At 42.0% G+C, this 27,268-nt stretch overlaps 1 protein-coding gene across 1 annotated transcript; it reads right to left on the bottom strand.

Annotated features, from left to right (window-relative positions):
* Positions 1-2,943: 2,943 nt before the first annotated feature.
* On the bottom strand, positions 2,944-26,048 carry SERTM1 (serine rich and transmembrane domain containing 1). The gene is made up of 2 exons (XM_047756358.1): positions 25,703-26,048; positions 2,944-4,826 (listed from the first exon to the last, which is right to left on the bottom strand). Exon 2 carries the CDS (start codon positions 4,639-4,641, stop codon positions 4,318-4,320), a length of 324 nt encoding a protein of 107 aa, XP_047612314.1. The 5' UTR covers positions 4,642-4,826; positions 25,703-26,048; the 3' UTR covers positions 2,944-4,317.
* Positions 26,049-27,268: the final 1,220 nt, after the last annotated feature.

Below are 27,268 nucleotides of genomic sequence, written 5' to 3'. Positions count from 1 at the left end.
TTCGGTCCCTGCCCTTGCTCAGTGGGTTAACGATCCGGCGTTGCCGTGAGCTGTGGTGTAGGTTGCACACGCGGCTCGGATCCAGCGTTGCTGTGGCTCTGGCGTAGGCCGGTGGCTGCAGCTCCGATTCGACCCCTAGCCTAGGAACCTCCATATGCCGCGGGAGCGGCCCAAGAAATAGCAACAACAACAACAACAACAACAACAAAAATAAAATAAAATAAAATAAAATAAAGAAAAGCAGTCAGTACTTGAGCAGTGGTTTGATGAGGTTTCTGAATAGTCAGATGTGACGTTATTATAGGGTCAGTGGGCTCTGTTGTGATAAAACGAGTATAACTTGGAATTGTCTCTTACAAAATATAGCTGTTTAAGCACCATTTTGAAGTTGAAGAATGAATGAGCAGTGTGCTCTGCTGCCGGTGAGGGCAGAATTAAATGGAGGTTGGTGGACTTTGAGCACTGAGAATTATTTGTTCTAGGGAGATTTGTGTGTGTGAAAGAGTGTATGTTTGTGAGTTTCCGTGTGTGTGCGCACACATGCCTGTGGGATTCTGAGAGATGCTCACTGGTAACCAGGAAGAAATAGAAGCACAGTTGTCCTCTTGAAGGGGGAGAGACTGCAGGGAGCTGGCCTGCAATGTGCATTCATGTGCTGTTGCTTTCCTTAGGATTGTGGGAATGGTCTAGTTAGGATACTGTGTGAAACACATTCTCTCATTTTATCAGTCTTATCAGTGAACCCCCCCCCCCCGCCGCCCCCTGCCTGCCACAGTCCTCTAACCTAGTCTGTTATATGCACATGATTTGGAGAAAGAGGTGCTGTGGGGAAGAAGGGATGGGACTTTCCCCACATCCCTCTCCCACGGAGCCCAGCATGATGGCAGCAACTTTCCATCAAAGGAGGGTGGCCTGGAGTTCAGACTCCAGCAAACATGAGTAGGTGCCAGTGGGCGGAGCTGTGAGCTGTGAGTGTTGGAGGGAGGAGGCACTTGGAGAAATAGCAGTTACTTAAGCCGAGGTCCAGAGGTAACACCTCCCGGTCCTCCACAAATGTGCTCGTGTGATATATGTGCCCCTTCTTCTGCCTTGGTGTGTCCACTGCCCGTGAGCATCACCCAGAGGCCTCCTGCTTCCCTGGCTCCACTCCTGAGGTCTGGGCTGTGGCCCAGGAACCTGAATACTTCCCATACATCCAGGTGGTTCTTCTGATCAGGGAAGTGGGGGGCTCACTGCCCCAGAGGAGGGGACCTTTCAGAGAGAGAGAGGCTGACTTGGGGGCCACTAATTTTTGATCCTGCTTTGGAACAGATGTGAAGCGAAAGCCTCCCCAGGAGAGAAGCTTGTGGCCCACCACACTGAGAACAATAAAAGAAGAACCAGGCTTTCAGTGGGGTTAATTGCTTTATTTATGACCCAGTCTTCCAACCTTTCTGAACTCTTAACACAGATTCATCTTAAATTGTACAATCTGTTATCCTTAGAAGCTGGTAATGACAAATTCTATTTTACATCCTCGAAAGTTTTTCCCAGTCGCTCTACTTAACTTTGAGAGCTAGAACCGTCACGGCGGGGCGGCAGGGGCGGGGGGGGGGGGTGCCCGCAAATTTAAAACGAATAGATCTCTTCCAGAAGGAAAGAGAATAAAGCTACCACTTAGAAGAGATCATACTAAGACTGAATTGTTATGGGCGAATTTGCTCCTTCATTTACTCATATCAGTTCATCCACGTCCTTTCTTCCTTGGTAACCAAAATAGAACAAGAGTAATCAAAGAGCGAAAGTGATAACATAGATGCCTCTGTAATCCTGTGCAGCTTTCACACAACTCTTAATTGGGAGTGTGTGAAAAAAAATATATGTATATATTCTGAGAATGTGTTGTGTACACACACACACACACACACACACATGCACACACAAACAGAATGCTGATAATGGTCTAAAATAGCAGAATTTTTCTAGTCCAGCACTTATACTACATAATAACATTCTTTATGTTATGCTTTAAAATGACAGCGGAGGTAACATTTTCACTAATTATACATTTTAGGGCAACAACTCTGCAGGTCTTGTGGTGTTTGGGGGATGTTTCGGATATATCGATGTGGTTTGATTAAAGTGAGGCTTATGGATTAAAATGGAACCTTTTTGATCCTCCTTGTCACTTTACATCTGTCTCAGGATTGTAGAATGACAAAGATATCCTCTATGAAAAAGGCGGATCCTTTATCCCATTCCAGTTCTGGATGGAGATGCCACACAGACAAACCAAAGGGTGGGTTGAGGGCCAACGACTTGCGATTAGGAAATGTTTTGGACAAGAAGGATGTAGTTGCATCAACACAATGGGAAGACAGGGTCATGTTGATACAGTGGGCCTCGTAGGCTGAATACTTTCAGTATTTACACTGCGGATGCTTTATTTTAAAAATTAGGAGTTCCCGTCGTGGCTCAGTGAGTAACCAACCTGACTAGGAACCATGAGGTTGCGGGTTCAATCCCTCACCTCATTCAGTGGGTTAAGGATCTGGTGTTGCTGTGAGCTGTGGTGTAGGTCGAAGACACAGCTCGGATCCCTTGTTGCTGTGGCTGTGGCTGTGGCCAGCAGCTGTAGTTCCGATTGGACCCCTAGCCTGGGAACCTCCATATGCCGCAGGTGTGGCCCTAAAAAAAGGACAAAAGACCAAAAAAAAAAAAAAATTAGGATGTTCTGGAGTTCCCCTAGTGGCGCAGCAGAAATGAATCTAAGAACCATGAGGTGGCAGGTTCGATCCCTGGCCTCGCTCAGTGGGTTAAGGGTCCGGTGTTGCCCAGAGCTGTGGTGTAGGTTGAAGACGTGGCTCAGATCCCACGTTGCTGTGGCTCTGGTGTAGGCCGGTGCCTCAGCTCTGATTCGACCCCTAGCCTGGGAACCTCCATGCTGCAGGTGTGGCCATAGAAAAGGCAAAAAGACAAAAATAAATAAATAAATAAAATAAAAATTAAACTTCTTACTTTTAAGAAGCTGTAGTTTGCTTTGTTTGGTTTTAAAGGGGAGCTTGATAACCCACCCCTGCTCCAATCTGTATTCCATATCTATGCTCATGGGTATGCCTCATTTCATGGACAAAGCCCCCTAGTTCAGATGTGCTTGGCTGACCACAGTATGGCAGCTCCCAGGATCACTAAGCTCCCAGCAGCTACCCAGTTTAATGTTTAAACTTTATGTTTAAAGTGTCTGCAACTTTAAACATAAACCCATATCCTGGAATCCAAATGTAGAGTATTACATCAATGCACAATTTATCAGAGACATGTAACATTCAAGGAGTAGATAAAAGCGTGGATATTAGCAGTTGTGTCTTCTATGCTTTACAGTCTAATGCGAGTAAACAAACATCTGACATCTTGGAGCCTTAATATAATTTTGCACTAAATTTATAAAGATTGTGAAACTGAATAAAGGAACATTCTTACACAACCACTAGGAGTTATCACTGTATAAAATACAACTAAATGAATATTTTCCATATGTGTGATCCCCGTTGATGGAAATTACAGACGTAAAATAATACTTCCTGTGTTTCCTCTGGCACCTCTCTTAGTAATAGCAACAGCAGTTATCACAAAGAATTCCACAAATATAGGGCATTTTGACTATAAGTAGGAGAAATTCCCAAGAGGCAGAAATACATTACAGACTGCATCATAACACATATTTGCCTTGCTATTAAAAGTCAAAGTCTTCTAAGACTTTTCCAAGTGTGACTTAATTCATCAATAAATGTGATTTTCATTTGTAAAAGTAAATGAAATAAAACATTTAGCATATTTTTGCCTCCGGTTTTGGAGACGTTATGCATGGAATCTAAATTGACTCTTCTTTTTTTAATTTGGTGTTTTCACTTTATCTTTTAAATATGGAAAATGCCTTATACATAGCTCATTTTCCCAGTTTCTGCTGACTCAGATTCTTATTTCATAAAAGAAAAGAAGGGCAGAGCCGAGATCCAGCGTCCTCTGCAAGACCACCCCAGGTGAGTGCTGTCTCAGGTGTCCAACGGGATGGCCTGATCCACCGAGAAGAAGCCAGCTCCAGATTCATCAAGTGGTCTGGGTGAAGAGCTGCACCCTGCATGCATTTCCATCAGCATCAGTGCCTACGTTCACAAATGAAAAGCGTCATGAACAGCAGTAGTTAGGGCTGAAGGAGAAGGAGAAACAGGTCTAATGGGTGGAAAAGGTCAAAACGGGGGCATTTCTTTCTTGATGCATCTGCATCATGTGACACTTCCCCTTAAGTGGCCATAGCATCGCAGGATTCTTCCATTTTCTTCAGGATGAAAGGTTTGAAAAAGTGGACCTTTGTGAGGAAATACTGCAGACTTCCAAGTTGGTGAAGGAACTTCCAGCATCACTTGGGTGTTCTGGGTAGGAGGAACTGGAGGAGATGATATTTTTGAGCCTCTGGAGGGCAATGATTAAAAGCAGAAGCAGGAAGGCTAAAAGGCTGAGGAATATGGACACGTAGATGTAGACATTTGACAAGTGGCCTGAGGACGGGTCCACCGATGTGGACAGGGACGTGGGGAAGAGCTGGAGGAAAGTTCCATTCTCCATGCTTCCTGAGAACACAGATGAAGCATCGGGTTCAGACATCTTTACGGAAGGTCGAAGAATGCCCAGGATATGCAAAGTCAGGCTCACACAGAGGTTAAAATGGACAGAATCAGCATTCTTTTTGTCATGACAACATCAGAAAAAAATTGCAGGCGGTTAAATCAGCACAGCAGATCTTCTCAGTTTCCACACAAAGGCAGTTGGCTATCAGGTGTCCATCAGCACTGCAAAAACAAAAACAAAGACAAAACACCCCAAACAACTAAGTGCATTATTCAGGGAAAAAAATATCACACTGGAATCTCATTTTCAGTTTTCAGTTTATGAAGGCTTAATTATAAAACCCAGCAGGAAGGGAAAAGAACGAAATAACTTCCCGGTGAACAAGTAACATTTGTCTATAGATTACAAGTGATGATGCACTTTTATTTGATCTCCGTAGTACCCTAGGTGCCAGGTTTCTCCAAGGAACTAAAGATAAAATAAAAAGGAAAATACATTTGTGATGTGTTCCATCTGCTGAGATTTCAACAGATGCTCCAAGTGGATGCTCTGAGAATAGGCCCCAAAAGTTAGCTCCAAACCTCCCTCCTCCAGAAAATGAATTCCACGCACTCTGCAGCCCACTAGCACAATTCCAGATCAGTGGTTCTTTCTGGCACGCTTTGGAGACTCCCTGCACATGTCAGTTTGCTTTTCGTAGTTTGCCGATTTGTTTAAAAGATTTATCCCTTTGAGATTGGGGGCCACGTCTACATAATTCTTTTCTTTTAGATCTGTCTCTATACTTGGTTCTGCATATTTTAGACATTGAATAAACACCTTTAGATTAATAAAGCTTGGATTTTCTCTGAATGGTAGAAAGACTACTAGGTTTGCTGCCAGAAAGACTTAAGTTGACTCCCAAATTCCCCTTTATCTTTGGGAAGTTGGGCAAGTTGCCTACATTTTTTGAGCTTCACTTTTCTCATCTGTGAAATGGTAAATCACCTACTCTGTCCCCTCCCTTTTTGTTATGCTGGAATCAAAATAATAGACATGGAAGCACTTTGTGAACTGTTCAGACTGCACCAAAATGAGTTTATTCTGTGTTTATGTGTGTGGTGTGTGTATGGTATGTGTGTGTGTATGGTATGTGTGTGTGGTGTGTGTAGTGTGTGCATGGTGTGTGTGTACTGTGCATAGTGTAGTGTGTGCGCGCGCGCGCGCGCGTGTGTGTGTGTGTGTGTGTGTGTGTGTGTGTGAGAGAGAGAGAGAGAGAGAGAGAGAGAATGGGTGCAGAGGAAGCAATGCTCTTGGACACATTCTCCCTCCTTGTGTGGTGTCTGTGAGGAACATCAGAAGCCAAGTGGACTGAGACAGGCAGGTAGCCCTGCAGCAGAGCGTCATTCTGCAACTCTGGGCGTGGGTGCCACGTGGCCCGGACACCCTCGCGTCCGTGATTGGAGAAGTCACAGCCAGCTTCTGCCTAGTCCATGAGGGGACAAGGGAGGCAGCCTGAGGGAGAATGATCCCTCCCCGTGGACACCTTTTCCTCAAATGCAGAAAAGAGGCTCTCTCCCTAGCTCTGCGTGGCATTAGATCATTTTGTTGTAAATTTCCAAATTTCCTTGCATCAGACGTAGTGAAGAGCTAACGCAAAAACTTCCACTCTGTCCTGGCTTTCCCTTTTCCTACCCTCTGCCCTGCATTTTACCTTGAAAACTTGCCTTTCCCTTCCGCTCCCCAAATCTAATTAAGTGGCTGATTCCTTGAGGGGCTGACCTTGTCCTCCGTGGCTGTGGCTGAGTGGCACTAATGATTGCTAGGAACGAGGGGACACTTGTGAGAAGGCTGCCCCTGTCAGCAGTCAAGCAGGCTAATGATCTTAGTGACTCCTCAGAGGAGGCCACGGGCAGTGTCTTATTAGTACTTCCTAAAATAATTTGACTCCTATTCCTCATTATGCTTTGCCTGGTGATTTTAATTCCATTAGGCTGCTACAGACTCTTAACAATCTTTAAAAAAAGAGACTATCACAGTGGACTGCAGACATGTTCCACTGACTTGGCAATTCCTTGCCTCATACAGCACGTAAATGCTCTAGCCATTCCTCCTTAGCAGCATTTCAGAGGCAGCATGATGTATGAGAAAGAATCTTGTGGGCTGAATCGAAAAAAATATTCAAGATGTTTGGTAAGACCCCCTAAATCTAGCTGAGGAAACTGAGAACAAAGCAGCTGATTGATTTGACAAAAGAAATGTATCGCATGAGAAGATAAGCCAGGACTTTAGCCCTGCCCGTCCTCACCCTTGATGCCATCTGCTCTCAAGGGTCCTGTCGTTTGGTAGCCATGACCTGACATCCTCTTTTTCTGGCATGGGCAGGAAGGTACGGGCTGTGCCTTTTGTGTGTTCCTTATATAAACTGCCTTGTAGGGGAAGTAGAAGAGGAATTATTATTCCCATTTTGCAGATGAGGGAAGGGATTTCCTCAGGGTTCACAGCTAGTCAGTGACAAAGAACTGACTAGGACTCGTGCCTGAGTGGTGTTCTTAGTATCCTCAACCATAGTAGGAAGAGAAAAATGACGGGGCTTCGTAACTGGTTCGTACCTGCCGTTTACTTTGGACAAGTTCCCAGTTCAGTCTTGGTATCTCATTTCTCCCATTTGGCCAATAGTACCTTTCCTACCTCTCCACGAGGTCCTGAGTTAGGATGTGATACAATTTCCAGAGTTGTACTTAGAAAATGATAAAAGGCCATCCAAGTAAAGGACCAGTAAATAGTTCTTTCCCAATGACTAGAAAGATGAGAGAAACTTCTAGGCCTCTGCTAGCCCAATAGTTCGTAGGTTCAGCTGGAATACCTTTGCTACCCAGATCTGTATTATTTTCTGAGGTAGGGCAGGAGGCACAGACACTGTCACTGTAAAGTCAATGACAGAGCTTACAACTGGCCACCAGACCACTTGCTAAAACAAAGGTATCTCTTACTGGTGTAAATATTCTGTGAGTACTTTTCACATCCTTCTTTCCGACCAAAGCCCACTACGAGCCTTAAACATCTATGGAATCGTTTCTAGCAAATGAAGCTAAGAAGATTTGGGGAAAGCATCTGATCGTCCAAGTGGCCTTGGAAGATGGTGGAAATGAGCAGATGAAACCCTGTGTCCTTATTTGACCTTTCACAATTAAATATCTTCTTTAATATCCTCTCCCAATACTTCAGATGTGATAGTATTTCCAGAATACTTCTTAATTTAACATGACAGATACAGATTTCATTTCACTGTTCTACTCTGAAGAGAGAGCATGTATGCACTGCTAGAAATCATTTTAATTTGATGATATTACCTCTCATTTTCTTACAGACATTTTAAAACCCAAATGGTATGTGCTTAGGCTCGGTAACAGTGGTGAGGGAGGCGAAGGTGGGGACAATGTCAAACAATTGTGTCTCAAGATGCTTTTTTTCGGGCATTTCTCCCAAACAGATGAGGTTTAAAGAACAGAAGGAAGGGACTTCATCTTAAATGCATAGCCTTGACCCATCTAGGGGCAGCGACAGCAGACTCTCATTTCAGGTGGCACCTAAAGCCACGTGGGGATTGTGATGCTTTTTTTTTCTGAGCCATCCTCAGAAAGTGATTTTTGAGAAAGGAAAATGAGACTGTGAAATCGCAATACTATAAAGGAAGATCTGTGGCAATGTTTTGGTTCACGGTCAGCCAGCTTTCCCTTTGTCTCTTGGAATAAAGAACGGTGCTGGGAAGACATCTACAAAAGGCAGTCGCCTACTGGAGTGGGGAAGGTCGGACTTGTGTTCTCATGGAGAGCCCAGTGGGCTGGGGATCTGGAGGGGCAGCACAGAGAAGGCAGACCTGCGGGAGGGGTGCCTCTGCTTCCATGTCACTCGGTGCCCTGCCTCTGCCCCGCCTCTGTGACCTCTCTGAAAGAATGGACGTAACTTCCCATGGGGGTGATGATGAGGATTGCAAAGTTGTGGGGGAGCAAAGCCTGCTCTCAGGCGTGTACCTTCACGCTTGGTAAAAGAAGAAGAGCTGACAGGCTCTCATCTCTGAGTTCTCTCCCTTAAGCAATACAAGACCTCTGGCAGCCAGCCTGTGCGTGGAGCCTCTGCCAGGACCTTGACTTCTACATTGCAGGGTGTATAAAAGCGTGCATAAAACTCAGCCTAGCGTCCGCCTCAAATCTGGCACAGCTATCTCTGAGAGTCTTACTTTTACTTAAATACATTTCTATGTGAATAACAACTCTTTGAAAGGTTTTTTGTTGTGGAATTCTGGGACAAGCTGCTTTGTTCCCTTGCAGACATTATTTAAAGAGTGCCCTAGCTGTCATGATGTTGAATCAACATTTCGTTCTTATCAGAAGCCCTGCTGTGTCCTTCCCCAAAAGGTGGTCCTCCCAGACCATTAGAAACAATTTGATAAAGTATGAACACGACATGGTAAAAAGCTTTTTCGGTCTATAATTGTAGGTTTTCATATTATAATGTAATGAATAGTTTTAGATGGTACATTGGATCTCTTTCTCTGTAGAAACCACCATTTCCCGAATCTAGAAGGGAACATATCACAGGAGCACAGTTTTTGTTTTTGTTTTTGTTTTTTTTTTTGTCTTTTTGTTTTTTCTAGGGCCACACCCACTGCATATGGAGGCTCCCAGGCTTGGGGTCTAATCGGAGCTGTAGCCACCGGCCTACGGCCTACGCTAGAGCCACAGCAACGCAGGATCTGAGCCGTATCCGCAACCCACACCACCGCGTGCGCACGGTAATGTCGGATCCCCAACCCGATGAGGCCAGGGATCGAACCTGCAACCTCATGGCTCCCAGTTGGATTCATCAACCACTGAGCCACGACGGGAACTCCAGCACAGATGTTTTTAGTTAGAAAACAGCATGTTCTATACAAGACCTGGATCCTTCCTTTGCATTTTGCATGATTATCTTTTTTCTTAATGCTTTCTCTTAGCCCAGGGGTCTTTTGGGTCAAGCTAGGGGAGAGATGGTGCTGGAAATACATACTTGCCACCCACTCTCCTCTAAATGTAAGTCTTCACTTGCAGTCAGTGGCAAACACTTACCCTGGGGCTTGCATTAATGAAAATAAAGTTCACTCTCTTACTACTAAACTTATTTAAAGCTGATTATGCCCATCTATGTATTTGCCTATTTGAGAACTGCTCCAACTTAATCAATACAATGCTTTGAGAGAGGGTCTCTGTGTGAAAATGAGTAGAATCTATTATGATTCCCTCTATCAGCTCGATAAAAAACAAAACCAAGTAAGGAAGAAAAAAACTAAGTCTATCTGCTATCAAATACGGATTTAGAGGACCATCTTACGAAAAGAGATGAGGAGAGATGAAGATTCTGAATCATGCACTGGAATTCACAGTCTGGACTGGATAATGTAAGCCAAAAAATGAAAATTGACAGGCTTCTTTATCTACCGTTCAAAAGAATGATCAGAAAAATACAATCAGAACTTTTTCATAGTATTTTGGTGAAAACTAAAGAAATGTCAGAGTAACAGCTTAGTATCTGTAATTCATTTTAAAAATCAATTTCTAGGGTAGGTCATTAGATAGCTTTGGATTCAGTCCAATCTCTTATTATCTCTCTTTACCTTGGCGATAACTTTTATCTCTCTGGATTTGCCTCAGGCTCAATAGAATATTTCTTCAGCAAAATAATTAAATTATATTCAGAAATACTTTCATGTTAGGCTAATTATTTTGTCCTAATTCTTTAAAAATTAGTTATCTACATAAGGTATAATTCACAGGATATTCAGAATATACCTCTTCTTGATATACAAATCAGTGTAGATTGAGCAAAATTTAAAAGAAATAAGAAAGAGGATAAGAATATAACTGTTTTGACCATTTATCTTGCATAGCCTCAAAGGCAATTATAGGGATGAGTTCCCTTGCACTTATATAGCACTGTTTTCCTGAGGAAATTGAACTATTATTCTTTTTTCAAACTATTATTCTTAATAAATACTTGCTATATTTCTTTTTCTTGTAAAGATTTTATGTTCAAATCACTGTTTGAGTAAGAATAATTATTTAAAAATGACACTCCCTTAGAATAAGAGAGTTTAAGTGGATACTTTACTGGATAAAAAGGTCAAATATAAAACCAGTTTTAGGCATAGCATTTTCATGATTCTTTGGTGATATTTAAAAAAGACCCCAAGGAGGGCTCTGTCCTGCACTTTGGGGAGATTGGACCCTTCTTGGTTAACACAGTTAGTCTAAATCAAAATAAAAGTGGCAGCTTAAAAGTTGAAGGGAGCATGAATTGGTCAAGAAGTAGAACAACGAAAGTCACTTTCAGTGAGCAGGAAAAACGGTCATTGGCTAAAGACTTGATCTGAAGAGAAGGCAAACAGCCAGAGAAATAATGTCTTGAAGATCATAGGCAAGGTTGAAATGGACCAGTGTGAAGGAAGATGGCAAGAAGTAAGAGCGACCTTTCAAAATGTTACAGCATTTTTAATGAGGACTTTGGGGTTCAGTTCTCTCCCTCCACCCAGCTGTGATCATTTCCAGTATTTTAGAAGAGTATTAAGAAAAAAACATGTTTTATTCTTAGAGCAGCTAGAATGGGTTAAATTATAGCATTTGTACAAAAAAAGCTTGTTTATTGTTAGTAAGACTAGACGCACTTTTGAAAATTCTCATTCAGCCATGCTCTGGTTGGAGAATGGCATTTCCTCCTTTTCCATTGTTTCTCATTCTATCCCTCTAGTTAAAATAATTTGTATCAAACATATTTTTTTGTCCAATCAGGAAATACGCATAAAAGTCTCTTTATAGAGTATGACATTTGGAAAGATTTTGTTCTTGTAAACTTAGTTTTGCAAATGCCATATTTTTTTTTTTTTTAACCTGCAGAGGTGGACCACGAGGTACCCCCAGTCTGCTCTCTCAGGCTTCAGGGGCCTTTGGGTGCCGCTAAAGCTGCTCTAAGGAAATAGAAGAGCTTGGAAATTTGGGTTTTCTGTAAGCATTTGATGAAGTCCACCCTAACTTTAAGCAGACTCCTCAGAAGTAGGCAGCCATGAGCCATTGGTGCCATGTAATATAAGAAGAAAATGTGAACTTGTATCACTCCCTGCCAATGCCACTCTTTCTTTTCCTATTTCTGTTGTTACCTCCCTCATTGAATACATAGTCCTCTGTCTGTGGCTAATTGTTACCACTGATCCCTCTTTCTGTCCAATCCTCATTCCATTTCACTCCATCTCCCATAGGCTCCAGGCTAATTTATTCAATGAAAACCTTTCTATTTGTATATGTTTCTATAAATGTCTATTGTTTTGTGTACATTATCTTGTAAATTTTCATTTGTCTTGAGGATTTTCAACTTATAAGAATGGATATATAGTAAATATTTCATTCATTCTGTAACTTAAACCTCAGACTTGATTGTGACTTAAAATATCTTGAAAATTGAGGCAGAAGGAAGAAAGGACATAAATTATCCAATGTATCCACTTCTCTAATTTTGCACTTAAGAATATGCTAAATGTGGAGTTCCTACTGTGGTGCCATGGGCTAAGAATCCAGCTGCAGTGGTTCAGGTCTCTGTGGAGCTGTGGATTCAATCCCCAGCCCAGTGCAACGGGTTAAAGGATCTGGCATTGGTGCAACTACGGTGTAGATTGCAGCTTTGGCTTGAATTCAGTCTCTTGACCGGGAACTTCCATGCACCACGGGTGTGGCCATTAAAAAAAAAGAGTATGTCAAAGACTAATAACCATTCTCCATCTATAAATATTAAGTAGAGGTTCAATTTGGAAAAAGAAAGTGACAATATAGGTTGTCTGAAAAGAACTTCAGTATTAGCAAATTAATTAAGCAGGCCATTATTTATATCTGTCATGTATTTGTTTAAACTAAGATGCTCTATAGCCTATTCCTTAATGGACTGGAATTCCATTAATGGACTTGAGTATGACAAGTATGTATAAGTATTTTGAGTCCTTGCATTCCCCAGCAGGGACTCGAGCTCATGAAATTTTCCATATGATGACATTTTTAACCAAGGCATAGCACTTACTTGAATTAATGAACCAACATCCCTTATAATACAACTCCAAATAGAACCTTAGTTGATTACATAGTGTGTAAATTGTCCATCCCTTCTGGATATTAGCCCAGTGCTTAGTATAATACATACATATGAATTTTGCTAATGAGTTCTCTCATTCTTCCAGTCCTCTATTGCTGACAAATATGATGACGCTTTCCACAATGAAATGGGTATTTAAAAAGAATAATGATTCTTAATTGGCAGCTTTGGCAGGCTAAGTTTTGGCTATATCCAGTTTTGGCTATATCCAGTTTTGGCCACATTACATTATTTAGTAGTCAGCTGAATACTCAAAGAAAAACTAGGATGCACATTTCGAGATTTATCCTCTAATGCTATGAAAGATTCCTGGACCAATTAAAAGAGAAACAGCTTTGTTATTAAAGACATTATTAGGATAATCAGGCAAATGTGGAAACAGACTGTATGTTGGATAATTGCATTGTATTAATATTAGGGTTCTTAAGTGTGATATAGGAGAACATTCGTGTTGTTGGGAAATACGTGTTCAAAGTATGTAACTATAAAGTGTCACAATATCAGCAACTAATCCTCAAATGGTTCAGCCAAAATACAAAAATAAGTACACACATATACACATATAGAAAGAAAAGATGATAAAGAAAATGTGTTAGGAGTTCCCGTCGTGGCGCAGTGGTTAACGAATCCGACTAGGAACCATGAGGTGGCGGGTTTGGTCCCTGCCCTTGCTCAGTGGGTTAACGATCTGGCGTTGCCGTGAGCTGTGGTGTAGGTTGCAGACACGGCTTGGATCCCGCGTTGCTGTGGCTCTGGCGTAGGCCGGTGGCTGCAGCTCCGATTCAACCCCTAGCCTGGGAACCTCCATATGCTGCGGTCCAAGAAATAGCAACAACAACAACAACAAAAGACAAAAAGACAAAAAGACAAAAAAAAAGAAAATGTGTTAAAATGTTAACAACTGATTAGTTAAAGGAAATATAGATGTCCATTGTTATTATTCTTGAAGCTTTTCAGTAGGATTGGAGTTTTTCAACATATAAGTTGGGAGAAATGATTTATCTGCAAAGGTATTAGGAAAATATACTTGTTTATAATATGCAGTAAGTCAACTAAAATATTAGAAGCCCTAAAGAAATTCAGTGATTAAGCGCAATTCTTCAGTGGGCACTGGAGAAGTTCAAATATTTGCTGCTACCATCAGCTCTTGATGCCCACTAATCCCCAGGTACAGGAGGTGAAGCATCAGAGAATGATTAGAGGAAGTTTAACACGCCCAAGGGAACTGGATCTACGGTGGTGGGAGATGCTGCATGAAGACCAGAAATGGTGACTGGCCAGCCAGACTTGCTCATGACCTCACTCTGCCACCACCCACTGGTCTGAATCTCAGTCTGAGCCTCCAGGATCATCAAATGCATTTATGACCATCTTGCATCATTAGTCTTCAGAGGCAGCCAAGAACAGCTTTCCTGTAGTTTAAATAGCCAGTCAGAGGGCGGGGCTTTGGAGTGATCTTGAATCAAGAGAGATTAGTTTTCTTTCTTTTTTAAAAAATTGAGATATAATTGGAGTTCCCGTTGTGGCTCAGCAGAAACGAATCTGACTAGCATCCATGAGGACACAGGTTCAATCCCTAGCCTTGCTCAGTGGGTTAAGGATCCAGTGTTGCCATGAGCTGTGGTGTAGTTCGAAGACCAGGCTCGGATCCTGCGTTGCCATGGCTGTGGCCGGCAGCTACAGCTCCGATTCAACTCCTAGCCTGGGAACTTCCATATGCCATGGGTGCGGCCCCACAAAGACAAATAAAAATAAAAATAAGAAATTGACATATAATTGCCATATAACATTCTATTAGTTTTGGGTGTACAACATAATGATTTGATATTTGTATATTGCAAAATGACCCAATAAGTCAACATCTGATATCATCTATAGCTACGATTTTTCTTTCCTTGTAATGAAAGCTTTTAAGATCTACTCTTTTAGCAAAGTAACTTCAAATATACAATACAGTATTATTAGCTAGAGTCACCATGCTGTATGCAATATCTCCTTGACTTATTTATTTTACAACTGGAAATTTGTACCTTTTGACCACATTCACGCATTTAATTTATTCCCCCACTAGTCTGTCCTGTGATCTATGAGCTCACTTTTTTGTTTGTTTTTGTTTTTTTTTAGATTCCACATATAAGCAATATCTGGTGGTATTTGTCTTTCTCTTTCTGACTTATTTCTCTTGACACAATGTCCTCAAGGTCTGAGAGAGAGTCGTTTTCTAATGAGGACTAATGAGTAAGTGGACTCTGGGGAAACTCACTGAGACCCCTCAATAGCCAAGGAGGTCCAGGTTCCACACCGGGACTGCAGGAAACAGCAGCAGCAAATAACCTTAGCACACGTAGGAAACTTGATTTAGACAGGAAACGTCAAACAGTCTTCAGACACCAATTTCAGCAGATCAAAGAGCTCACACTCTTTGCAACTGTTAAAGTAGCAACCGCCTTCCGACTGCCCTGGTGTGGAGAGTCCTCTCGTGTGGCAAGAGGCTAAACCCAACCACATGAACTCTTTTCCAGTCCAGCATCAGGATCTTTTGCAATAGAATGAATCTAGTCATTGCAAAATGCTGCTGCAGATGGAAAAAAAAATGGGGAGCACTGATATTAACAGTTCTTTTTGCCAGTCATCACCAATCATATGATTGAGGCTCTAGACAGGTACCCCAAATTGATGAGTGCCAGATGAGTCAGATTTTAGGCAGAGGTTACTTAAAACTCCAGCCCTAGAAGGAGACAAACTGTTCTCTCCTGATTCTGAAATTACTCTTCCACCAGGATTTCCAGGTTCACCAGGGAGGGCAGGAGACGGGAAAGAGGACGGACACTGCGTCCTTCAGCAGGAAAGCATGTTCCCAGGAGGGACTTCCCATGGTCCTGCTAATCCTCTACGTGAACGAAGCAGCAGAGCTTGCCTTAATAGCCTCTCATTCATATGCTTGCTTCCTTCCTTCCTCTCTTTCTCCCCCTCTCTCTCTTTCTCCCTCTCTCTCTCTTTCCCTTTCTTTCCTTTCTTTCTCTTCTCTCTTCTCTCTCTTTCTTTCTTTCTTTCTTTCTTTCTTTCTTCTTTCTTCTTCTTCTTTCTTTCTTTCTTTCTTTCTTCTCCTCCTCTCTCGCTCTCTCTCTCTCTCTCTGTCTCTCTCTCTCTCTCTCTCTCTCTCTCTCTTTCCCTCTCTCTTTCTCTCACAGCACAATTACCTCAAAAGTCTGGCTGACAAAGAGAATGGCTACATGTTCCTTGTAACACGGAACTAAATGGTATGGCAGGCTATCAAGTGTGGGAGGAAATGAAGTCCTCGGCAGCCTGCTGTCTTTTGAGATAACAATTCAGGATCAGAACTTGGTCAAAGAAAATATGGAAGCAATAAACAGCTGTAGGCTCAAATTCTCCCAGAATGTATTTCAACGTTAAATGCAAGGAGGTCAAATTGAAAAATAATTAGGAATTATTTGTGGAAAACAGACTACCACATTGATGACCTATATAAAAGACTTAAACATTCTTTTAGACATATAAATAAATATGGTTTTACTTAAAGAAATCATGAGTATCCCTTTATATAAGATTTAACTGACTTTGGCTTTGTCCTTTGTCAGGGTTGAGCTCCTCACTTTACCCTTTCAGGTTGTGGGCTCTGTGTTTTTTATTCAATTGTAGGAATAGCCTTGGTCAGAAACACACATTCATACTCACTGCTCTTATACCTAAGAGCACTGCTCTTTTATTTTGGCGCCATGCACTGGGATGTAGGGGGAACATCATGCCAGAAAAGTGCTGGGAAGTAGAGGGAAGGGGATGGCAGGAGCATGCCCAAGTCACTGTGGAGTGGGAACAAGTCTTCAGAATGCCACAGGCTGGGGGAGGTAGACCCGGGATGCTTGTGTAGGAGAAAGAATGTCCAGACAAACACATTAGGAAAAACAACAACAAAAAACAAACGAGAGCAGCCAATGTTTATTAAATAAAAGCGTATACTAGTTTTGTGAGTGTGTGTGTGTGTGTGTGTGTGTGTGTGTGTGAGAGAGAGAGAGAGAGAGAGAGAGAGAGCATGAATGATGCAGGTATATTTCCTTTAATCATCACAGTTCTTTACTGTAGTTATTATTAGCCCTAGCTTTTCTTTAACTGATGAGAAAATTAAGGATCAGGGAATTTAAAAGCTTGCCAAGGTCATCCAGCCCCTTAGAGACAGGACTGGAATTCAAATCTATATTCTTGTGTCTCCAAATATTATGTTTATTACATTTCTTCTCTCCGGGGCTGTTGAAGGTAAAAGAAGGATAAATTAGAGACCCGTGGTCCTTAGTGAGGTCCCGTGTTTCTGTTATTCTTCCTCTGCCAGGCATGTTGTAGGACTTACGTTTCCGCTGCTTCTGAAATTGGGGTGGCCTCATGACTTGTTCTTTGTAATAGAACTTGGTAAAAATGGCATGTGTCACTTCTGGCTAGAAAAGGTAAGACTCTGTGAGATTTGCCCTGTCCCCTCCTTCTGCTGCAGTAATTGGGAGCAGGGCCAGCTTCTGTCGGTCTGGGTTCCTGGGTGACCACAATGAGTGCTTCCGTCCCTTGCTGGCTGTATTAATACCTCAAGTGAACAGTAAATATTCTTCTCTTGCTTTAAGCTGCTGAGATTACTGGTTTATTTCTCTTTATTGTGACTTCTACTGAGGTAAGATCTCACTATACTGTGGCAGCAGAGGTTATGATAGGTGTTCAAGAAATTTACTTTGAAAGTCAAATTCTGAAGAATGGAGAGCTGTATGGACTGTTATGTATTATATTAAAACTCTTTTGGCTCTGGTGAGAAAGAAGGTTGTAAAGAATGTTTTTGGTTAGCTTTAATTTCCTATAAGGGTGAGGTGGAAAGGGATGAGAGTTAGCTACTGGAATAGCATATTCCCTGACAAGCTGAGGTGCCGCTGTATAAGGACAGTCCTGACAGCTGTCACCTTAACACGTGCAAGTGGTTTCAAGAGGGACCAAGGGAGAGACAATAAAGATATTTAGACTAACTCGTGACCCCTAATGGAAAAAACAACTCATTATACAAATTAAGGGACAGTGTTTAAGTCTTTGGTTAAGGAAAACAATATTCTTTGATTCATTCGATTATTCATTCAACAACTACTTGTTATGGAAGGTGATAAAATATTACCATTATGTACATGAGTCTAATTCACATATTTTTATAGTGACCATCTTAAGTAAAAAAAAAAAAAATCTTAAAGGCTTTTCTTATATGTTCCTTGTTTTGTCCACATGCTACTTTTCCTGTCTCATTCTTTTTCATTGCCCCTAAATCTGGTGTGGCAGGCATATCAAACCGTTCTAGATTTCCCAAAGTTTTTTTAAAAATCCTTATGTTTAATTCTTATATTTGCATGTTGTCTCCCTAACTCCACCCCAAATTCAATTCGTTCATTCTTCAAGACTCTTCACAAACCTTCCCTCTCTGTCTCATCTAGTTATTCACTCATAGTTTAAATCCCCACATGTTTTCTCTCTGCAAGTTTCTGGCTCCTTCCTCTGCATTCTCTTGATACTTTCTATACCTCTCTCACATGTTATTATACATATTATATTTGTTAACCTATTGATCTGCTTTGATAGACTATGCACTCTTAGAATAGAGGACTAATCTTTCTAGCCATGAATCAGCACATTTGGGTGTAAAGATGCTTAATAGGTATTTATTTGTTGGATGGTTGCAGGAATAAAAGGATAAAGGCATGAAGAAACTTCAGCTTCTTAGATGTGTAGTCCCTATTTTTTCTATTTTTAGATGCACAGTAATATTTATTGAATGAATGGATAAAAGATCTTGTATAAACCTATATTGATTAGTCAAAGAGTAATTATTCAGTAGTAAAGAAAAATGATGAACACTTCCTAAATTTATAAATATTTTAGTTGACAATAAAATGAATAGTTCCAGGCTTCAAAGCAGACTTTGACCATACTTTTATCATGCCATTGTGTCTCTCAACAAAGTTCAACAAAAATTTTATTTAATCAAGTGTCCACCAGGATGACTAAGGAAAGAATGGAAGAATCAGATGTAAATACCAAAATACATTGCTGTGAACATAGCCGAGTAGTTGTAACAAATGTATTCTGAAGAGCACAATACAAATCAAAAGGGAGTTTACCATAGTGATCAAAGAGGATGTGGAAACAGGATGCATTGTTTTTAAAGTGCAAACTAAACTCTTTGATAATTCCATCCTTTGAAAATTACCAAGTGCCTTTTAATCACACCCTTGTCACTGTGCTCGTTTATGAAGATAAAAGAGATGAGGTCAAGAGAGTTCTCTTGTGGCGCAGTGGGTTAAAGATCCAGCATTGTCACTGCAGCAGCTTGGAACTTCCATATGTTGCAAGTGTGGCCAAAAGAGAGAGAGAGGGGAAGAGAAGGACAATACCCTGATCGTTGTAGGGAAGGGTGTAATAATTTATTGCATTCAAAACTATCACATGCCATGGGGCTCAGTTAGTCACTCTGTCTCAAGGATAAACACACCCTCCCCCTAAAACAAACAAAACAAAATGGTTCAATTGAAAATCAGCACAGAAAGAGAAAATGTTTACATTTTTATAAATTTCTCAATTTAACCACAAAGCCCCATGTTAGAGACCAAAGCTACTCAAGGTAGCCACTTGGCTCCCTCATGAATATGTGGGGTTTTAGTTCTTGTGAGAAGAGGAACTTGTAAAGCACTGCTTCTTTCATCAAGAAGATCTTACTGCAAAAAAAGTAATCTTAACTAAAAATTATGCTTAGTGTCTTATTTGATTTATATTCTGGCTCAAGCTCCATATGTCATGATGAATGAGCAATTAACAATTCAAGGGCTGGCGCAGGTGTATGAACCATACTTTTGAGTAGCACTTCATCTAGAGCATGGCTATGGTGATATGAGCAGTGGTCTCCTTAGCAGAATTGTGCTAGGATACTGAATCAGACCCTAGCTTCTTAGAAAAATAATAAAATGAGTGAAAACACATAAGCATAAAAGAAGCAAATATTTTCTCGTTTCATTATTGTGGAACTAAAAATATTTTCATGTATCTAATTTATTCTTTATTTCCTTCTGGTCCTCTCAATATTAACTTTCATCTTAAAAAAAACCAAACAATACCAAAACAAAAACCAAACAAGCAACAACAACATCAGCACCAAAGGAAAATATTTTTCATAGAATTAGGAGCTGGAAGTTATTAAAAATCAGGAGACTGAGGTCTCCAAAAAGTTAAGTGATTTTCGAAGGTCATTGTTTATACTCTTTATGAAGAAGGATGGTGGAAGGAGACAGCTGGTGACAGAAACCACAAACTGGGAACCCAGAACTCCTTTCCCAACTCTAAATCCATCTATATACTCAGCAGGGTGGCCAACAAGAGGAAATCTGATGAAAGACAAGTTAATCAATTTCTTTTGTTATCCAGAGGTTAATTTATCATATCAATCCAAATATGTGCCAAGCAGGGTCTAATGGATAACTATAAGACCAGAATTGATTTGGATGATAAAGTGTTAAGAGGACAGAATGAAGGATCTTGAAAACTAATTCAGTTGAACCAGGACAATTTCATTGACAAGGAGTCTTTGAAGGTCTGAGAAGCATCAATCAATATTCCACTGTCAATCTTAAAGGCAAAGTGCCCATGGTCTAAAACTTGAAAACCAAGGTCAACGAGCTCACCAAGGACTTTCCATGAGGAATTGTTACAATCATCACTTGGTTGCCAAGGCATATGAGGTGGCATGGAGGTGGATGTTGGTAAATATTTTATTTTTTGACCTGTATTCCATTTACATGGGTGTGTTCAAATTAAATACATAAATCATATATTATGGACTTGGGACTTGTGTACTTTCTCTGTGAATGTTAAACAGCAGTAAAAACTTTAAGTGCAAAAAATAAATGTGTCAAGCATATAGATGGTAACTCTGGGTCAGAGTGGGGGATACCTATGACTTGTTGGATGAATTATTGAGTGCTTCCTTTTTTATTCAAAAATGTATGGCATTGTAGGCTAATAATATAAATAATAAATTCTGAGAATTTACGGGAAAAATCAGACAAATTTAAAAGTCACATGCACAAAGATGACTCTGTAGCTAAACATTGGAGCTACCAAGATGTCCATAAGTCAAGGCTCAGCTAAATAAACAATGGAAGAGTCATACAAATGAAGGATTTTGATGTAATCAAAAGGATTATATTTTCTGACTTGGAAAGATGCTGGACATGTATGGCAAAGTCCAAAAAGTAAGCTTCAGGATCATGCGAAGTATGGTTCCATTTTTGTAAAACTAGCATAGCCACTGCTGCTTACACACACATACACAATTTTAGAGGTATGCAAAAACCAAACCAAATCAAACTAAACCAAACTAAACTAAAGGAAATAAGAGGTTATGCAACAGTTAACATATGTTTCTGTTAGTGGGTGATGTAGGTATGTTCATATTCTATTTTCTGCATGTCTGTATTTGAATTCTGATACAGAGAACATGAGTTTTAATCAGGAAAACATTACGGTACAGATATTTTCTTTCAGAAATAGAAATAAAATTTAATGATAGCTATGCAGTGAAAATATAACTGGTTTTTAAGTCTAGAACTTTCTCTTCCTCCCCTTCCTCCTGTTTTTGAAATGTATATGCTTAACGCAAGGTTTTGAAATAGTTCCTATGTACCTGTTATTTCAAAAGTTTAAGACTCTCAGGCTGAAGCCAGTAACTCAACCTGCCCAATAGGTCTTGACTGCATTTTCTGTTACAGTTACACTTTCCAGCTTGTTCTGAATGTTCTATTTAAGAAATGAGAAGAGTAAATCCCTCCACTATAATCCTGGTCATAGGAAAATTGAAGGGGATTAAGAACCAAATCAGCTTAATCGGCAACAGTTGATAGATGGCCAGGCACTTCAGATCGGTACTAGCCTACTGTGGCAAATGAGTCAGGAAAGTTGCTGTCTTGGCTACCTCGGGGAGCGGATCTGTATGTTGTGTTCCCGGAATGAATTGCTTTAGTATTTTAACTTTGGTTTAAGTCATCTTCCTGTCTTACTGAGTTTGAAATACATTCTTATAGCCATCTACCCTTTTGTTTCCGATCAGAAATTGTATTCAGGTCTGTTACCTTCTTAAAGTTACCCTTTTTAATAACTATTGCAGGCTAACAATGTCCAGACCTGTTCACTATTGTCTGTAATAGGAGCAGCATCAACGATTAAACCTATTATACAAATTGTAAATCTGGGTCAACTGAGCTTCCATGTTAATGCAGCTTAATAGATGGTAATCTAGAAGTGAGGAACTCAGGAAATATTAATGCTAGTCTACCCTGCTCCTGATATGAATGCAGAGGTTTGAAATACTGACACTATTTTGGCTGGATTGTGCCATTTCATGTTTAGAGATACTGACAAATTGTATATGGCTACTTAACTCCTCAGAATCTCCTCTTTTTTCTGGTTGTTGTTGTGAAAACTGAGTGTAGACTAAACAATGACTACTTCCTGTTTCCAAATGTGAGCATGAGCAGCATGGATTCTGTTCATATGGAGCTCTCAAAGGATGAGGCGTTCTGTGTCGTGGGACTGAGCCCCTCAGAACGCTATTCCATGGACAGATCTGCCACACATCAGAATCAGAGGTGATGAGGCCCCAGAATGTGGCCCACAAGTCTACCACCCTGGACCTGAAAAGGCCAGTGGACGCACAGATAGACTCTCTAGTTCTGCGTCAAAGGCTGGTCCACACGTGCGTATCATGGATCACAGCATCTAAGCCTCTGGCTTGATTTCTCTAGGGACATCTGTTAGCTAAAAGGAATCCTGCCAACTCATGCACTTAATCTGAGCTTCCTTTCTGATGGGCCCCCTAATTCCATTAACTAACTTAAAGGTTTTATTATTTTTTTAGTTGTCATTATGAATAATAATGAAATAGTCTATAAAAGTTAAGTCTGTGATGCTTTGTATTAAAGTAGTAATATAATAATACAATATGCTCCATACATATTTATTTGAAGGAATTTATTTGAAGCTAATTCTTCTACCACACTACTGTTTGGCTTCTAGTTTTATCCAACAAACGTCTATGGAATGGCTCATGGGTACCAGGAACCAGGCAGAGTGGGACCTACACAATGCCTGATGTCAAAGGCTTTTCATAATTTTCCAGGTTCTGAAATTACTATTAAAAAAACCCAGGAGTTCCCATCATGGCTCAGTGGTTAACGAATCCGACTAGGAACCATGAGGTTGCGTGTTTGATCCCTGGCCTTGCTCAGTGGGTTGAGGATCCAGTATTGCCGTGAGCTGTGGTATAGGTTGCAGATGCGGCTCAGATCCCGCATTGCTATGGCTCTGGTGTAGGCCAGCGGCTACAGCTCCGATTGGATCCCTAGCCTGGAAATCTCTATATGCTGCGGGAGCGGCCCAAGGAATGGCAAAAAGACAAAAATAAATAAATAAATAAATAAATAAATAAATAAATAAATAAATAAATAAAATAAAATAAAAAATCCCAAATGAGCAAAACACAAAAATTCATCCATAATTTTACTTTTTGTTTTTCCCTGATTGCTAAGTATATCTAAACATATATTTAAATATAAAAATATATTAATTCTACAAACTTTTAAAAAGAATTATTAGTAAATTATTTTTATTTAATTCCTTTAAATTACTTTTTAAAAAAGAATTACTATGAAAACTTCATATTTTAATAATACAAGCACAGGGAGAAGAATAAGCCCAGAGTAGAAGAGCTATTATCAGATGGGCTGAGACTTGATCTAGAATAGAGCCAGATGAGAGCATTTTGCCTGTGATGGGTTAATCTTTAATTGTTAGAATAAATTTATGACTTCAGGTTTTCTTAATGATTAGTATGATTAATCATTCTCACCAATCACTTCTGTCATCCATCTGCCTTCATTAAAAAAGAACAATAAAAAAGAAACTCAGGAAACCTGCAAATAAACCCGCTGACAGATTTGATGTCACGCAGCATCACACCGTTACTTATCTCTGCCCATCACAGACAGCCAGTAAAAATCTCTTGACTTGAACTGATCAACAACAGGGAGAACAGAATGGATCTTACCTTTCATGAGGCGCTTTAATGAAAATCAGGAATGTGTATGTGGTGAGCTCTTCAAAGCATTTTGCCTTATGTAGAGGAATCAGAAATAGTCAATAAATGAGCCAAATAAATAATAAGCCTCAAACCCCAAACACAAAAATGGAATACCCCACCCACTTTCTGGAATTCACTCTTCCCAGAATGTTTCTGAGGTTGGCAAATGGTTCCCCACAATGCCCAGAATTTGAAGGTGACTGAGAAATGCTCTGTGGGGGTGATGTTGGTGCAAGGCAGTCTCACTAACACACACTTCAATAAGCCATTTACATTACTCATCAACTGCATCCTGATTATAAAGGGTGTACATGGGGGGGGGCAAGATGCCTTTATACTTAGCAAAATAAAATATTTTAGTCACAAAATATATTTATGTTTGGGAACTAGATCACAAGTAAGCTAAAACACTCGGACTAGAAGCTAATTGAATACTACTTTTTTTTTTTTTTTTTTTAAGGCGTATGCACCGGGATGGAAGACTGCTTTAAGACGTAAACCTTCTAAGAAGAGTATCGCTTATCTTGCCTTTTTTCTGTTGATAGTCAGTTGTATGACAATGAACGTGGAAAAATATAAGTTAAAAAAGTACCTGAGAAGAAAGATCTTGGGGACTGGTCCCTCAGGTCGACCTGCGACGTAATCGCTATTTCCCGCCCTTTGCACCTGCACTGTGGACTTAACCAAATGCGATGGCTTTGAGACGTCACGCAGCCATCGGATACCATTACCCCCTGCAAAGACTCACCCAAGTGCTCATTTTAGCAGAAAATTTTCCAAAGGAAACTTAATGGACGTGAAGGAAATGAAGGACATTAAGAAACAGACCCTATTTCTGGAGTCTGACACCAAAGCCAGGATCAGGCGTCTAGCGGTGGAAAGCGAGCATGTACAGACCGCTAACCCGGTCTGGTACTCGACGAGATGTTTTTGTGAATGACGGGGTCCTTCTGCTCCCGCGGGACGGCACATCACACACCTCCCTCCTCGAACAATTTGCCCAAGATCCACGCACCTCGGCAGGGAGACGTAGGATTCCCATCTCATCGGGGGAAAGGGAAAGGTAGCTGGTGCGTTTTCCCACAAGATTTTCCCAGGAACTCGGGAAACCACCTCTGGGGAACGCCAGCGTGTTCAGCGCCAGGTAGAACTCCCTCGGATTTGGAGCCACAGGAGACGTGTGAAAAGACTCAACGCGAGCAAGGTAAGGTTCAAAGCGGGTAGTCAAGTGCGCGCGGCAAGTGCCCAGAAAGGGACGTAATGACCCTGGAGATGCAGGCAGGCACTGAACACGAGCATGACCGCACACACCACAAAGGCGAAAGTAAGCAAAATGCATCTAGAAACACTCCCCCAAGTGCAGAACTGTGGGCACTTGCACCGGGGAATCAATCAACCTTTGCAGCCGCAGACGCGAGGGCCGACCTCCCGGGCTCCTTGTGTCTGGGACAGAAGCGGGTCATCCCCGAACCAAGGACATTGCGTCCTACTGTAGCCCCATGAAGTCACCCCGGGAATAGGGAGAGCCAGGCAGCAGAAGCTGCTCGCCGTCCATAAGGCAGGGGACAGATTCGGGGCTGTCCAGGGTAGGGAGCCAAACCGCTGGGAGCCGGGGAGAGTTTGCGAGGCGGCTCAGGAGGCAGTCAAGCCAACAGGACCCGAGGCCGCCCTAGGAGAGGAGTCAGGGTGCGCGGCAGAGGGCGAGCCCACTCCAGCGCTCCGCAGCTGCGCGTCCCCAGCTCCCACTCTCGTGCCTGCGCTCTCGGGCGGAGTCCGGAGCCGCTCACTGACCTTCGGTCTGGACGCGCGGGTCTCCCCCGCCGGCTCCCGCACGGGATGGGACGCGGCTACGCCGAGCTCCTTGCGAACACGGGTCTAGCGGATCCGCGCCGGCGGAGCGGTCGGTGGGAATGTGGGGCGCGCCGGCCGGCTGCGGGCGCAGCCCGAGTCTTCCCTCCGCCCCCGGCCGTCCAACCAATGGCAGCGAGCGAGGCCCACTCCCCGCCGCCCCCCAGCCGCCGCGCGGATGGGCGCTTGGTGCGGGGACCTGAGCCCTGCTAGGGCGAGGGAGGAGCTGGCGCCAGCATTGGAAAATCCGGGAGAAGGAGGAGGCATTTGCGCAGGGAGCCCCATCTGGGGACGGCAGGTGTGGTGCCCTTAACTTTCGTGCATGTGTATTTCTTTGGAGACTCAAGGACCTCTCTCTGAAGGAAAAAGCTTTTACTTTCTGCCACTTTTCTTTCCCTCGTATCTTTTATGAGTCCCGCGCGGCCCCCGCTCCAAACCGCCAGCCCCGGTGCGTCATAGCAAGCCCAGCTCTGAGCTGCATGGGGGCATCGCCTGGTCCCATGATGAGATTCGCCTCAGACATCTCTCCTTCAGCGTTTCTCTTCTTTCCCCTCTGAATCCTCTACCAGATCATCAGATGAGTTGAATAAGATGGCAGTTTCTATCTCTGCCAGGGAGACAGGCAATCATAAAACTCCCGATTGGGAAACTGGCTGAGAGAGCCATGCATCTTAAAAGAACCCTGGAAGGGGAGCCTTTAACTGATATAACTTTGGTTACCAGTCAGCCCTGTGACCTTCACCCAACGACCCTGGATTCCTATTTTTCAATTGGAAAATGAGAGAGTTGGATTATTTAATGTCTGAGGTCTCTTCCACTCTGTTGGTCAACAACCCAGGTGGCTCTGTAGCCTCTGTGGCCCTTGAAGGGCTGAGCCCTGGGAAGTGTTGTTGTGTCCGCCTTTTCCTCCAGTCTCTGCTCTGCCGTACCCTGCTGTATTCACCCTAACACCATTCATCTGCAGCCGGGAAAGCAAATCTTATCAAATCAATATAAAAAGATGGTACTCAAGTCTCAGTGACCATGTAAACTTGCACAAATACTGCCACCTACCAGTGCCCAGCTCCTGGGATCATGGCATTTGTGCCCATGTTTAGTGGTTCTCCAGGTAGGGATGGATGGGGGCACCTGACTTATCTCTGAGGTCCCCTTGGTAAGTGAGCAAAGGCCCTATTTCTCCCCCTTCCCTCTCCAGAGGAATTATCCATGTGCGTTCATCTTCTCCATGTGAATCTTCCTGCATGGGAGCTAAAATGCATTATCCAGATGGCGGATTTTGAACCCTGCTTTTCTCTCAACATACTCGCATATGTATCCCAAACCTCGCCTGTTCACATGCCACCTTCATGAGTTTTGTTAACGTCCATCTATCACCTGTTCTGTTAGGTCCTTAGATTTTTACTTAGCTTCATCATAAGCAGTAATATCCATGAAATCATTGGTTTGTTATATACAGCTTGTATTTCACTACAAAGTAAGGGATAAATAACCCGTAAGGGTTTTCTTGGT

Source organism: Phacochoerus africanus, chromosome 13 (genome assembly GCF_016906955.1).
Source record: "Phacochoerus africanus isolate WHEZ1 chromosome 13, ROS_Pafr_v1, whole genome shotgun sequence".
NCBI lineage: Eukaryota > Metazoa > Chordata > Mammalia > Artiodactyla > Suidae > Phacochoerus > Phacochoerus africanus.
This window is presented reverse-complemented; position numbering and strand designations above follow the sequence as displayed.

Excerpts from the sequence above, each read along its gene's own strand:
- SERTM1 (XM_047756358.1), bottom strand. The coding sequence starts at position 4,641 with ATGTCTGAACCCGATGCTTCATCTGTGTTCTCAGGAAGCATGGAGAAT.